Genomic DNA, 14129 nt, shown 5'->3' on the forward strand with positions numbered 1-14129 from the left:
AACTCATCTAGCGTACCTTTTTTAAAAGGGATTATGCTAGAGATGCGCCTCCATGGGAGTAAACTAATCTAGCGTACCTTTTTTAAAAGGGAGTATGCTAGAGATGCGCCTACATGGGAGTAAACTCATCTAGCGTACCTTTTTTAAAAGGGAATATGCTAGAGATGCGCCTACACAGGAGTAAAAAGGGAGTAAACTCATCTAGCGTACCTTTTTTAAAAGGGATTATGCTAGAGATGCGCCTCCATGGGAGTAAACTAATCTAGCGTACCTTTTTTAAAAGGGAGTATGCTAGAGATGCGCCTACATGGGAGTAAAAAGGGAGTAAACTCATCTAGCGTACCTTTTTTAAAAGGGAATATGCTAGAGATGCGCCTACACAGGAGTAAAAAGGGAGTAAACTCATCTAGCGTACCTTTTTTAAAAGGGATTATGCTAGAGATGCGCCTCCATGGGAGTAAACTAATCTAGCGTACCTTTTTTAAAAGGGAGTATGCTAGAGATGCGCCTACATGGGAGTAAAAAGGGAGTAAACTCATCTAGCGTACCTTTTTTAAAAGGGAATATGCTAGAGATGCGCCTACACAGGAGTAAAAAGGGAGTAAACTCATCTAGCGTACCTTTTTTAAAAGGGATTATGCTAGAGATGCGCCTCCATGGGAGTAAACTAATCTAGCGTACCTTTTTTAAAAGGGAGTATGCTAGAGATGCGCCTACATGGGAGTAAAAAGGGAGTAAACTCATCTAGCGTACCTTTTTTAAAAGGGAATATGCTAGAGATGCGCCTACACAGGAGTAAAAAGGGAGTAAACTCATCTAGCGTACCTTTTTTAAAAGGGATTATGCTAGAGATGCGCCTCCATGGGAGTAAACTAATCTAGCGTACCTTTTTTAAAAGGGAGTATGCTAGAGATGCGCCTACATGGGAGTAAAAAGGGAGTAAACTCATCTAGCGTACCTTTTTTAAAAGGGAATATGCTAGAGATGCGCCTACACAGGAGTAAAAAGGGAGTAAACTCATCTAGCGTACCTTTTTTAAAAGGGATTATGCTAGAGATGCGCCTCCATGGGAGTAAACTAATCTAGCGTACCTTTTTTAAAAGGGAGTATGCTAGAGATGCGCCTACATGGGAGTAAAAAGGGAGTAAACTCATCTAGCGTACCTTTTTTAAAAGGGAATATGCTAGAGATGCGCCTACACAGGAGTAAAAAGGGAGTAAACTCATCTAGCGTACCTTTTTTAAAAGGGATTATGCTAGAGATGCGCCTCCATGGGAGTAAACTAATCTAGCGTACCTTTTTTAAAAGGGAGTATGCTAGAGATGCGCCTACATGGGAGTAAAAAGGGAGTAAACTCATCTAGCGTACCTTTTTTAAAAGGGAATATGCTAGAGATGCGCCTACACAGGAGTAAAAAGGGAGTAAACTCATCTAGCGTACCTTTTTTAAAAGGGATTATGCTAGAGATGCGCCTCCATGGGAGTAAACTAATCTAGCGTACCTTTTTTAAAAGGGAGTATGCTAGAGATGCGCCTACATGGAAGTAAAAATGGAGTAAACTCATCTAGCGTACCTTTTTTAAAAGGGAATATGCTAGAGATGCGCCTACACAGGAGTAAAAAGGGAGTAAACTCATCTAGCGTACCTTTTTTAAAAGGGATTATGCTAGAGATGCGCCTCCATGGGAGTAAACTAATCTAGCGTACCTTTTTTAAAAGGGAGTATGCTAGAGATGCGCCTACATGGGAGTAAAAATGGAGTAAACTCATCTAGCGTACCTTTTTTAAAAGGGATTATGCTAGAGATGCGCCTAAATGGGAATAAAAAGGGAGTAAACTCATCTAGCGTACCTTATTTAAAAGGGATTGCCTATATGGGAGTATCCTTTTATAAAAGAAATCACGCCATAGCACGTCTTACTCCTTTTTTACTCCTTTCTGCTAGAGAGTACGGAGCGAGACTGCGCCTGCAGGAACATTCAGCGCCGATGAAAAAAAAAATTTTAAGGCCTCCCGAGAATTCAGTTAAGGGAAGAGAGCCTATGGCTAGCTTGACTGCTACGTATGAATGGATGAAATTTTATTTGATACGATTGCCTCATTCGTGTAGGTGGGGCAGGGAGAGTGTTGGGTAGGGTAAGACGAGGGTTCAACTTGCCCTATACCGAACACTTCCACTTCCCACACCTATGTGAACGAGCTCGCTCATCTTGGCTGCTCGTAATTTTGAACAGCCATTTCCCCGCGATAAAGGCGCGAGCGGCGTAGGCGGGATTCCTTATCGAAGGCGAAGTGGTTCCGCTCCGGCTGTAGTATTTTACGAGGCCAGGATAAGGTTATTTCACTGTAAAATAAAAAAGAAAAAGCCCTTGCGGTTATGAACGCAAGCGAAGAAGCGCTCGCCGGATGCGCTAAGCTAAAATATGTAGATTGCCGTCTATTGCGAGCCACATGTACACAAATTTGCCTGAATTTATACGTTGTCTTTTATTTCGCAATCGCCCGTCCGTTCGTTGAAGGTTCCGTGTTACTCGTGTTTTCATTTTTGTTTTGAATGCTATAGAGAAAGAGGTCAGTCTTTATTACCTTGATGGCGCATAATCTCGCTTTAGCATTTTGAGTACGCCGCTGATGTGGAGGGGTTATTTGCTTCCGGGTAAACGGGTAAATGCGCTCTATAAAAGAGGGCGCAAAATTTGCGTTGTGAAGTGACTTTTCCATAGAAGACGTTTGCGGTATAAGACAGTGGTCAACGTATGCGGGGTGCTTCACTTTACTCAACGCAGGTTTCGCCTAAGAGGAGGAATTTAAAAAATCTATAATCAGGGCGTGTTAGGAGGTGATTTACGAAAACGCCTGGCCAGATAAGCCTCATTAAAACTTCCTGTTGGGCGAGTTGGTAGTTCATCTTGAAGTAGAAATGTTATATCGCAAACAAAGACACGGACAAGAGAGACGAAACACACACATAAGCGCGATTAGATGGAAGACAAACGGAAGTGTGATGCCCTTGCCTACCCGCGCATGCGCTCGCGATTTGATGGTTCTGACACAACCCTTGTTTTTTTTTTTTGTCATCTTTTGTCTCTCACTATCCTTCGGCCTATAAAAGGTGTGGCTTTCGACGAATAAGTCCAGTTGACAGTTAGCGCTTGTGTGTGTGTTTCGTCTCTCTTGTCCGTGTCTTTGTTTGCGCTATAACATTTCTACTTCAAGACAGATAAGCCTACTTCTAAAGCTGTGCTCTGTTATCGTAGGATTTCTATGCGAAAATTAATCGATATCGAATGAGAAGGAAAGAGACGAGGTGTATACACTTCCAGTTCGCTAACACGAAGGGTTAGCTATAGTAAAGGCGGATTCGGCGCGGAAAGCGGTTATCCGACGGGCGATCAAAACATGACCTAGTTTGTAAGCGCGATGCTCGTCACACAGTGCGGAACAAAGACGCTGTAACTACTGCCGTACAGTAGTCTGCCTCGCTACAGCAAAGTGAACGCGACTATGTATAATATAAGTTCGCGCGAGGTCATCGCCACTATAAGCAGTAATTCGTTAAAAGCGGAGCGGGCCGTTATAGAAATGCTTGGCAGTGGCTATCCCAAAGGTATAGTAGTGAAAACCGTCGGAAAGGCTTGAATGAAAAGAAGTCGCTTAAAGAAAGGAACCGCGATTAATCTATAGACAGCACAGAACTTCGTTACCGGGTCTCCGAGGCCTTGACGCGCAGAAGGCCTTTCATATCTTCCCCATCTGGAAAATGTCTGACGCGGTGTGTAATACTTTATATACAGATTCTCGAAACCGAGACTTCGCACACCTATGCGGCCCGTTCCGCGCGGAGGCGCTAACACGGACCAGAACATTCGCGTTTCCGGCGAGGCTATACAAACGATGCGTGTTTAAACTGTTGCTGAAAAAAAGAAAAGAAGAAAAAGCATTTCGCGCCACGGACTTCGTCGAAAGAGCAGCGGCAGCCGTAACTGAACACCGACCAAAACCGCGCGCGCAAAAAAAAAAAGATTAAATCCACTGCTCTCGTCGAACACTTACAACCCCCAGCCCTCGTCTACTCTGCTGCCGCTGCCAGCAAGAAGCAGGGAGGGAGGGAGGGAGGGAGGGGGGGGAGGCCGGGTGCGCGGTGGATAGAGCTCAGGGGCACGACCCGTCGGCGGAAAACGATAAAAAGGCGCGCCACGGTTACTACACCCCCGCGAAGAACTTTTGACAGACACCGCGAGGCGCGAGCCGATGCCGCGGTTTCCTAGTCGCTCGCACTCTTCTCTGTCTCCCCCAGCGCCCTCAGGCCGAACGACTATTTCGAGCCCGCCTGCCTCTGCCTGAGCAGCGGAGCTTTCCAGCGAAGCACCATCACTACCACCTCGCTAGCGAGTTCCCGCTTGTTTATTTGAACTGGTCCGGCCCGGCCCTCTTTTCAGTAGACGACGCGAACTTCACCGCCACCACGTCTGTGCCGTTGCTGCTCCGCTGGGAGGGTCGGTAGAAGGCCCCCCTTCGAGACGTCTGTATGGCTTCCATCTGGGGTAGCAAAGCTGCGAGACGGATGGCCGGGCATCGGCGGACCTTTTTAGGCCGTCATAACGGGCGCGGTTATGGCACGAACGCGAGCGGCGGGGCGTCGTGTCGGCGTCGAACCGTGTCGGGTTTCAAGCGAACGGTTCGATTCGCCTGCGACAAAACACCACCGCGCCCCTCCGACATCGCCTTCGGCGAATGCGTCCCCGAGCATATTGCCCTTTCCCATGATGCTGTTCGTCAGGGGGGAAGAGGGCCCACACATCGGTTCATATGACGTCACTCTGATTGGTAATGAAGGGAGATTTACAATCGCTCTGAGGATTCGACTCGAATGTTTGAGTCCAATCTACGCCGACAGAATTGAGTGAAATTAGCGAGTTTTAAAATGGAGTTAGGGGAATAGCGGGGCGGCAGCGCGCATGCGCAGAACAGAAAACAAAATCACTGCGAAAATGGCAGGTGTTTTTTGGCATTACGTACCATGTTAGGGGTGTTAACGTTATGCTCAAGCACACTGGCACTCCGCTATGCCCCTAATTTATAGGGTCCCGTTATCTAAAACTCCCTATTGACTAAAACGAGTTGGGTCACTCTGCGGCGTTCAGAACAACGCCGGTGTAGTTCTTCGAAGAGATCGCCGTAATGAGGGAGATAGAAAGGGGGAAGGGGGGGCACAACTCGACCGAAACCAGTTTTTAAACGTTCGGGCGACTCGCTCGGCCCGCTGCTTGCGATGAACACTAACCGAAGGTCACGTTCTCAGCTACCGTCAACCGGCTCGACCTCAGAAACATAACCGCTAAAGTTTTGTATACGTATGCACGTCAGCTGCTTAGCACTGAGGTTGCAGCGTTCGCGCGAGTTACTGATGCCTGCGGTACGAGCCACAGTGCCGAACGGGGACCGGAGAGGTCACGAAAGGGTTGAGGCGCCTAGAATTGCCATTGTTCGCGGGAAGCCAGGCGACTCGAACTGACCTCGTACACCTCGGTCCAAAGAATACCGCCGCGCTGTATTACAGAGTATCCAGTTTCCGGCAGGAGCGTCGAATGTCATTCTTAAAAGGCGCCGACCGTGTACACGTGAACTCTGCGGGAGCCCCGGGGGGACTTGGAGGAAAGAAGTTTTTTTTTCAGAGCGTTACTTCTCGCGTTTGGGGTCTCAGCGGTATGCGTTATAACGCAAATCGTAACCAGGTGGTTGCCATGGCAACCGAGGTCGTTACTTAACGGAACAAACTAATATCCTTGTCTGGCAGGCGTCAAAGTCGGGCCGCATAGTCCCGACATTCGTGTAAACTTTGTGGGCCAACCGTTTGCGGCAGAATGTTCCTGATGTTGTCGTACGATTCAGCATACCCTAGCACAAACTTACTAGTTAGGCTAAAGCCTAGCTCGCGGCAGGGATTCGAACCGGCGACCTATGTACCCCAAATTCCACGTCTTTACGGATCTTCATATGAACACTACTGCTCAACCATTCGTCGCAGTGTGTTCGGGGTGGTGGCATACGATTCCGCGTTTCGTGCAGCATAAACTTACTAGTTAAGTCCAGCTCGCGGAAGGGATTCGAACCGGGGACCTAATGTTAGGTGCGTTAACGCTGTGGAGATTTGAAAAATGAGCTTTCTGCTTAAGCATTTAGTTTGATTAGCTACCTCCACGATTCAAATACTCACATAATTGCATTATGTTCGACGTACGTTGATGCACTACAGCCGCTTGCAAAAGTTCATGAGACACGTGTTCTCGGGTTCAAACCAGTGGCAGCGCCCCCTCGCGACCCAGTAGTCATCTGGTATAGTTGATACCAGCAGAAGCATATACACTTCCCCCAATACTTGCACCCACTTTGGGCGATTGACTTGCTCCCCTTACGGCGAATTAATCCCATAAACTTTTGCCGTCGACTGTACATATTGAAGAATGAGCGCACTAGCCCGCAGAGAATCGAAGTGATCGAATTAAAGTTCAGAGGGAAAAAAAAAGAGAAACCAAGCAACGATGTCTAGAGAAGAAATTGGTGCTTGCGCTAACCCGCCAGAAATTAAGAGGGGAAAATAATTACAGCCCCGCGACACCTAACAGAGACATTTGGCGCGGAGGGAACCGATAACAGGCCAGTCGTGAGGTACCGTCGTCATCTCACGAAATAAATAACGGAAAAGACCAGCGGGTGTGTGTGTTTTATGTGGGCACTATACGTACGACGGCGTCAAAACGCCGGCCGCCGCAATTTGGGTCAACGGCAGTGGACCGTCACCCAGTTTTTCTTCTTTTTTTTTGCGCGCGCGACCAGTTCGAGAAGCACGTAGCCTGCGGGAAGGGAAAAAAATGGAAAGGGGGAAGGGGGGGGGGGGGCTAGAGAAGAAGTAACGCGATATTAACTTCAACTGTGTTCAAAACAAAAATCCGACCCGCGCAGCAGACGACAAAATGACAAACGACAGGGGCCCCAATTAGAGCGACGAAAACTTTTTTTTTGTTATTTCGTTTTTTGTCTCCGGTCGCGTGCGCACTCGACGACAAAGAAAAAAAAAAGAGTTTCACGGATCGCGTACCCCAAATTGGGTGAACTTCGTATTGAAAGCGGGTCCGTTGACCGCGGTTTTGAAACGAGCACTTCTGGGTAAGGTGAAACAAACGAGAAAAACAAAATGCGCGTGGATTGTCGTTGTTGCGTTTTTCGAGTGCGACGGCTGTATCCGGAAGTTAATTGCGGCTCGCTGACTGCCATTATAGTTGTCAAGGTTTATGCCGGTAATGAAGCCATCAGGAAGGCTTCGCTTGGACACTTTTATTGTGTATTTTTCGTTAACGTGTTAATTCGTGCACGCTTTGCATACAGACTTGCACGCTACTTCAGCTTAATTTAGCCCTGAATCGACTTTTGTTTCGCAATGTGCCGTGCCTGTAAGCTCAGCTTCACTGCCAAGCGTTCGGGCCGCTAGGTGCGGCCTAACTGCCAGGAACTGCTGAGTACCTGACGGAGCATGAAAAATATGTAATGACTAAAGCTAGTAGGAATTGAAAAAAATAGGGTCACCAAAAATAGGGCATTGTGGAATTACAATAGGTACGAAGTGGTAAGAGGGATTTAGAAAGAGGTGAGGTTTGACTTTTTCGGCAATGTGGTCCTGAGCATGAGACCAGGTGTTGAAGCAAGGTTAGAAATCAAACAACGCGGCGTAGGGAGGCTTGCTTTGGGAGCACATAACAGTACACCAAATCCGGCGGTACAGGGTGGTATGGGCGTCGTTCGAGGGCGGAGAAGCTAGCATTAAGACAGAATTTGAGGAGCGACTGAAAGAAATGGGAGGAAAAGCAGTGGGCTGGGAAAGTTTTCAGTTGCTTTTACCCGAGGAATGTCGACATAGAACGGAGAAAGCGAACTAAAAAACTGACAGGCAAATATCTGGACAGCAGTTTGGGGGAAAATCAGCAATTGTCGGCTAAGAAAAAGTTAAAAGAAACAGAGAAGGCTCTGCGGAAAACGGTTGATGACGAAATCGGTACTGGTAACATATAGTGCGTTTAAGCAGGAAAGAAAATATCTACGATAATTGTTGGGGAAGCCCTTTGTTGTTCGAGGCCAGGACAGCAGTTTTGCCGACTAAGACGTATCGAGTCAGGTACCACGAGATAGACACGTTGTTCGGTGCGTGTGGAGAGGACGAGTAAATAGCTGAACACTTGATACTTTTCTGTAAAGGGCTTCACCCTATTTGAAAGCAGGGGGGTGATTTACTGAAAGCAGTGGGGTTTAAGGACAGTGGAGGGAAAACAGATTCTAAGCGGGTAGAAGTAGCCAAGCGAAGGTTATCTGACTGGCGGCTAAAATCGAGAGAGTGAAATTTCACGAGTCGTGGCTTGAGCCACCGCCCGATTTAAAGGGTTCAGCCTTATCCATCCATACGCAGTTCATAGTTCACTGTACGTGACTCGAAAGTGCGATGAATGAACATGCGAGATCCACGGTGCAACTTCCGAACTGAGTTCACAGTTCGTTTCCGCCAAGTTTACGCAATGTCTCCATCCTACGTTGCGTCGTGTATCAGTTGAAGGACTGCAAACGGGCGGCTTTAACTACACGGCTAAAGTTTCGCCGTGGAAGCGATCCGACCCGAGATGAACCGGCCCAAGTGACAAAGCGTGCCGTCATGTGCTCTGTGACGCGAACATTGCTAAGCAACCCTGCGTACGGCGCGCTGTGAATGACGCCTATTTCACGCCGCTCGCGTCTCGAAAGCCGTCATCTGCGACTTCGCTCGTTAGGCGAATCATTGCCTGGGATGACGGCCCGGCGGTGGCACTGACGTTACATATGCGGGAACACAAACGCCCACTTACATGTTACCGGCAAAAACACCCGGCCGGCTCCCATCTCCGGAAGAACTTTCGGATGGTTGATTCTGGCGTTCACCAGGGAACACGTTTTTGTCGAAAACTGGGGCAAAAGCGATTAAGTGATCGCGTTCGCCTCAGCGATAAAGCCATGTCGAGGACTTCGCCCTTTGTCGATTCCGGAGGTTACCGCGGTAAATCTCAATGCTGCATCATGGTAATTCGTAACCTTTTCTGCAAGTGAAACTGCAGACGGCGTGTCTAGATCAAAGCCGGCCGTAGATGCGCCTATCGCAACCTGTGTGTAGCGGCGGTGTTCTCCGTTGTAAAAATTAAGCGCATAGCAAGCGACTGCACTAAAATCTTTTACTCCAGTGAACGCAGAATAAAGCCGGTGCAAATGTGAATGCGCCCAGCCGCAGGGTTCAACGTTGCGGCGCATGCACTGAACTCGCACGCGAGTTACATGGTGTGATCCTTACAAGAACTTATCGCTACACAGAAGAGGTGATGCGCAGGAAGGTAGCTACGCTTTCTTGCAAGCAATCAGTACGCGCATTGAAGCAGTTCTACTGGAAACGCCAGAAGCTCGCATCCTTTAACCGGCACGAGTTTGTATAGAGAGTCCTGAACTGGACAGTGTAACGATCAACATCAATAGAGTGTGGTTTTCGGGGGGCTGTCTACAACTGTCATCCACCGTGCATGCCGGCTTTCCGATAGCAGCGGCGGAATGCAATGTGGTCCCGGGACGCGGCCTCCGAATTCAAAAAAGAAACGCCGTCACGAGTCGCTGCGTGTTTGCACGGATTACCGCGAACCGTAAAGAAACGAGAAACGCGGGAACAAGCGGCCAGGCCGGCCGGCCTGCTTGCCGGGGCGAGGGCAGCTTACCTTGGGCTCGTGGTGGTCCGCGCTGGCAAGCGCTGAAAAGCAGACAAGGGCCAGCAGTAGGGCCGCCAGGTATAGCGCGATCCTGGCCATCTTTTCAGACTACGGCACACAGTCGTCGGCGAATAAGCGACCACGAAGGAAATCCGCTGTCGTTCGGCTGAGGGAGTGCGCGCGCGCGCGTTGAGCGAAGACAAAAAACTAGTTTCTCGCACGAAGCGTCTCGACGCGGGACTGCCGCAGCGACGGTGTGGTCGAGGCGCGGGAGAGAGGATCAACTGAAGGAGCAGCGTAGCCACGCGATGCGAGAGATACGGCCTGCGAGGGAGCGGCTTCTTTTGCGGCGCAAAAGTTGCTTCGCCGGGATGATTGGTCAAGAAAGGACGGTGGAGAGGGCTGCGAGAAAGGAGAGGAGGCGCCGGACTAATTCGACTCGTCCGGCGCGGCGGTGGCGGCGCGCTGCGGTGGCGTGCGGAAGCTTAATCTGCAGCGCCACCGCGCAGCGCCGATTAAGTTTGCGCGCCGAATTGGATACCTTGTAACGTTAAAAAAAAAGATTAGCACTGGTGACGTGCCACAGAAGCGGCAGATACGCTCGGCGTTGCGGTTACGAACACGCCGATACCAAAAGTGTCAGGTGTGTTTGCTAAGCACGGTGCCGCGTCGTGCGATTTTCGCCGCTCCGGTGACGTCATTGTGCTGATCTTTTCTAATCGCTACTGTACACCTGTAGTCCTGTATTCTTGATGGATGAAAGGGCACCCGGCAGAGAGGGCGGTTTTCCTTAAAGGGGCTCTAATGAGAGTTTCGGTATGCCTGGGATGTTAAAGCACGCCGTTTCATGAATATTGTCCAGCAAGAATTGTAGTCAAACTTTAAATGTAGCGTGTTTGCACCTTTGCACGCTGGAAGGTCGGCGCTTCTCCGCCGGCCCCACCTCCGGGGGCGGAGCTTCCTGACCTGTTGGAGCTACGCGACTTATTGGCCGCGGCCATTGAGCTGCCTGACTCTGAAAGAATCTAATCTAACCAATAGCCATCTCTCAACTTGTATACACAGGTGCGAGCGACGGAGGAGGGTGCGAGAATGAAAAAGTGGCCGGGAAGGGCTCGCCAACTTTCGTGCGCAGTTGTGGGCTCTCTGCTGCGTGCAGAGGTGTATTACTTGGCTCAGGTGCTCATGACTACACAATGCAGTGATTGAACGAGTTTATGTGCTCTCCTCGGAAGGGGTTTCAGAGCCCCTGTAACCTGCATTTGGTTCAGACCTACACTTCCCACTTCTCCCCTCCCACACGGCACAGTTCCGGGGTCCATCCAATGTCCAGAGGGGGGCAGCTACCACGCCTTCCCTTTCTTCACGATCTCCTCCTCCCTACATCCAGTATGCCTTCAATGTGCCCTATACGGCTGCAATGTAAATCACTAATGATTCCTTGCATGGTGTGAATTGTGTGCTCACGGCTTTCATTGTAATCTTTCTCTTCCAGTTTCACCCAGCCGGGATATGTTCCATAAACCAGTTGGGACCAGTTACGATTTTTAAAATGGAATTGTAATATTGTCAACACATGGTTTTCGCCGCACTGCCAGACACGATGAAGTTCGTCGCGTACAGAGCTTGCTAGATATGCAGCGCAAATGTTAACTATTTTCTTTTGTCCAAAAAAAAAAATCTATGAAACCGGTATTCATGGTGCGATATTTGCCTGCAGGTTGCCTTTGGTGATCTCAATCCATTCCCAATGAGGGTCATCAATGCCAAGAGAGCCACTCACATGCAGGCAGTGAAGGTAAGTGAGCGCCATAATTCAGCCTTTTTGCTTGTGTCAGTGCGAATGAAATCTTTTACGCTTATTATTTTCACGCTTCTATGCCTTGCCTTTGGTTATTCCTACATCGCTCTCTAGAACCTCTCCAAACGACAGGATGACGATTTATTGCGCCCTCAGTGTAATCTTTGAACAAACAATTTAAAAGACTCTCTCAATAGTTCATGCTTTATGGGGTTTAATGTCCCAAAGCGACTCAGGCTATGAGAGACGCCGTAGTGAAGGACTCCGCAAATTTCAACCACCTGGGGTTCTTTATCGTGCACTGACATCGCACTGTACACGGGCCTCTAGAATTTCGCCTCCATAGAAATTCAACCGCCACGGCCGGGATCGAACTCGCATCTTTTGGGTCAGCAGCCGAGCACCATAACCACTGATCCACCGCGGCAGCGTCTCTAGTTAGTCATAGCGTGGAAAAATGTATTGAGAGTGCACTTCGGGCACTATGTTGATGCCCTCTTTTGTCATAAGAACATGCTGCTTTCAGTATAAGCCGCACATTTTGTACCTTTCAATTTCACTTATTAATTTACAGTTATTTAGAATCCCTTCAGTACAGAATTAAAAATAACTGGTGAGCAAGTGGAACAGCTCCTCATTGTTATAGCCTAAACATGAGGGAAAAAAGTTATACATTTGCTGTGTTGGACAAAACTCCCCAGGCCCTAGGGCCTGCCTTTAAGCCTTGTGGTGGGGCACTTACAACAACCCTGAGGCTCGGAATCTCTGAAGGATGAGAAGTCTTACTCTCACCACTGAGCATCTTTTTGAGCTTCACAGATGCTGTAAGTGCATGGCTACACTGCCAAGGCAGGCCTTGTGGCCTAGGGACTTTTGACCTAGCGTATTTATAAGAATAGTCGCCTGCAGCCTTCTGACAAAAGAATTGGGCCGAAATCTTGTTCTCATTGCCCGTTTGTTGTACATGCCATAACGAGAAAAAAATTGTATGTGTAAGTTCACCCATTGGATTACATGCAAGGCAGTCCTTGTGTTTACAGTCATAGAATTTATACATGATGCGCACCAAATGGTGACCTGCAGGAGCAGCTACGGAAGCTGGATGAAATACGCAACTCGCTACCAGGAAGAAAGGCCTTGGAATGCAGCAGTCCTGTGTCACCGGATGATCCGTCGAAGTAGTCCAGTGGACACAAATATCCTGGATACCGGTGATACGTTACCAACATTTGCCAAGCACTGGAGTCGACCGAGTGTTTGCTGTAATGTGTTCCACAATCAATTGCCTTGAGGTGTCACGTGTGAGCATGTGTTTGGACACTTCTGGCACAAGAACATGCTGTGTTAGAACACTCTTAATACTGACAGTTTGCTCTGTGGCCTACGACCAAGATGAAAGCGTTGACAGGTTTCGTCGATTTGATGTGATAGCTTATTTCAGGCTGCTTATCCACCTGGAGTGACTATGCACCAAATACTACATCTTAAATGCAATTTCACGCACTGCACCTATATGCTTTTGCAGCGAAGCTAAAATTTGCTCGCATGGCTTGAAGGAAACTCTGGACAAAAAACATTGAGCCTTCTACTAGCATATCACAGCTGGTGTTATAGATGTTGGACGTCAGAAGCACACCGTACTGCGGACTGAAAACTGCAACTCCTGTGAACATTTCCAGACTTTCATGCCGTATTCTTACGAGACATTTGTGTGATAGTTAGCTATGCCACTTTTGGGATGTCGTGGCTGCAACAATGAATTGTAATCCAAAGAACTTCATGAATGCAAATAATCTGCAGGCTGCTCTAGCTCTAGATGAACAAGATTTCAATCCAGTAACAATGCATTCTAATCTCTTCTGAAAGCAGAAGCATGCTGGAACAATGCTATGATGATTTGACATGCTGCGAGCAGCAAGCCTTGGTCCTGTGATATATTTACAACTATGAAATTCATGGTCTACTTCATGTTTTTTTACCTTACGAAAAACAGAACAAAATATACTTTTGTCATTGCTACGCAACGTTTATGCACTGAACTATTTGAGAGTGTTTGATATTAAGCTCAGTGACACACGACTTATGTCTAAAAGTGCCTTGAGCAAACGTGAATTTTTTTTCTGCATGCTAATGATTTCTTTTTTTTTGTTCTGTGCTCGTTCTTTGTAACTAAAATGTTGCAAATAGCATTCCAGACAATGACTAACTTTCCGCTGATGAGAAAGCTTCGACATTGTCTACTTGGCCAGACAATGTATGCCTACCAGCCTGTGTGTCTGCAACAAGACTGGACTTAGTCCACATAGCTTCATATAGAACAATCTTATACTTATAGCTCTGGCAGTGCCATGCTTAAAACTATAAACCGCAACTACTTCGCAAGCATGCAATATATACACCAGCCGGAAAATGCCGTGTAATATTTTTGTAACATAACATATTAATTCTTTGAACTTTATATAGAGATATTTTGCACATGTTTTTGTGCCTATAAACAGCGTTTGAAAGCCTGCTCATGTTGTACGACACACTGAAGGAGAATAAAAATATTCCCACAGCTGA

At 47.9% G+C, this 14129-nt stretch overlaps 2 protein-coding genes across 2 annotated transcripts in view; one reads left to right on the forward strand and one right to left on the reverse strand.

The window, feature by feature from the left end:
• Window positions 1-10120, reverse strand: part of LOC149365960 (uncharacterized) — a 127728-nt gene extending 117608 nt beyond the window's left edge. Inside the window, exon 1 of the mRNA XM_089547444.1 lies at window positions 9776-10120. Within this exon, the coding sequence (XP_089403570.1) occupies window positions 9776-9865 (90 nt within the window). The 5' untranslated portion in view covers window positions 9866-10120. The remainder of the gene's footprint in view (window positions 1-9775) is intronic.
• LOC149365959 (TBC1 domain family member 2B-like) overlaps window positions 1-14129 on the forward strand; it is a 163122-nt gene extending 148993 nt beyond the window's left edge. Inside the window, exons 18-19 of the mRNA XM_089547445.1 lie at window positions 11487-11564; window positions 12651-14129. Of these exons, the coding sequence (XP_089403571.1) occupies window positions 11487-11564; window positions 12651-12749 (177 nt within the window). The 3' untranslated portion in view covers window positions 12750-14129. The remainder of the gene's footprint in view (window positions 1-11486; window positions 11565-12650) is intronic.

This window comes from Amblyomma mixtum, chromosome 1, assembly GCF_055824585.1.
Source record: "Amblyomma mixtum isolate Tamu chromosome 1, ASM5582458v1, whole genome shotgun sequence".
Lineage (NCBI taxonomy): Eukaryota > Metazoa > Arthropoda > Arachnida > Ixodida > Ixodidae > Amblyomma > Amblyomma mixtum.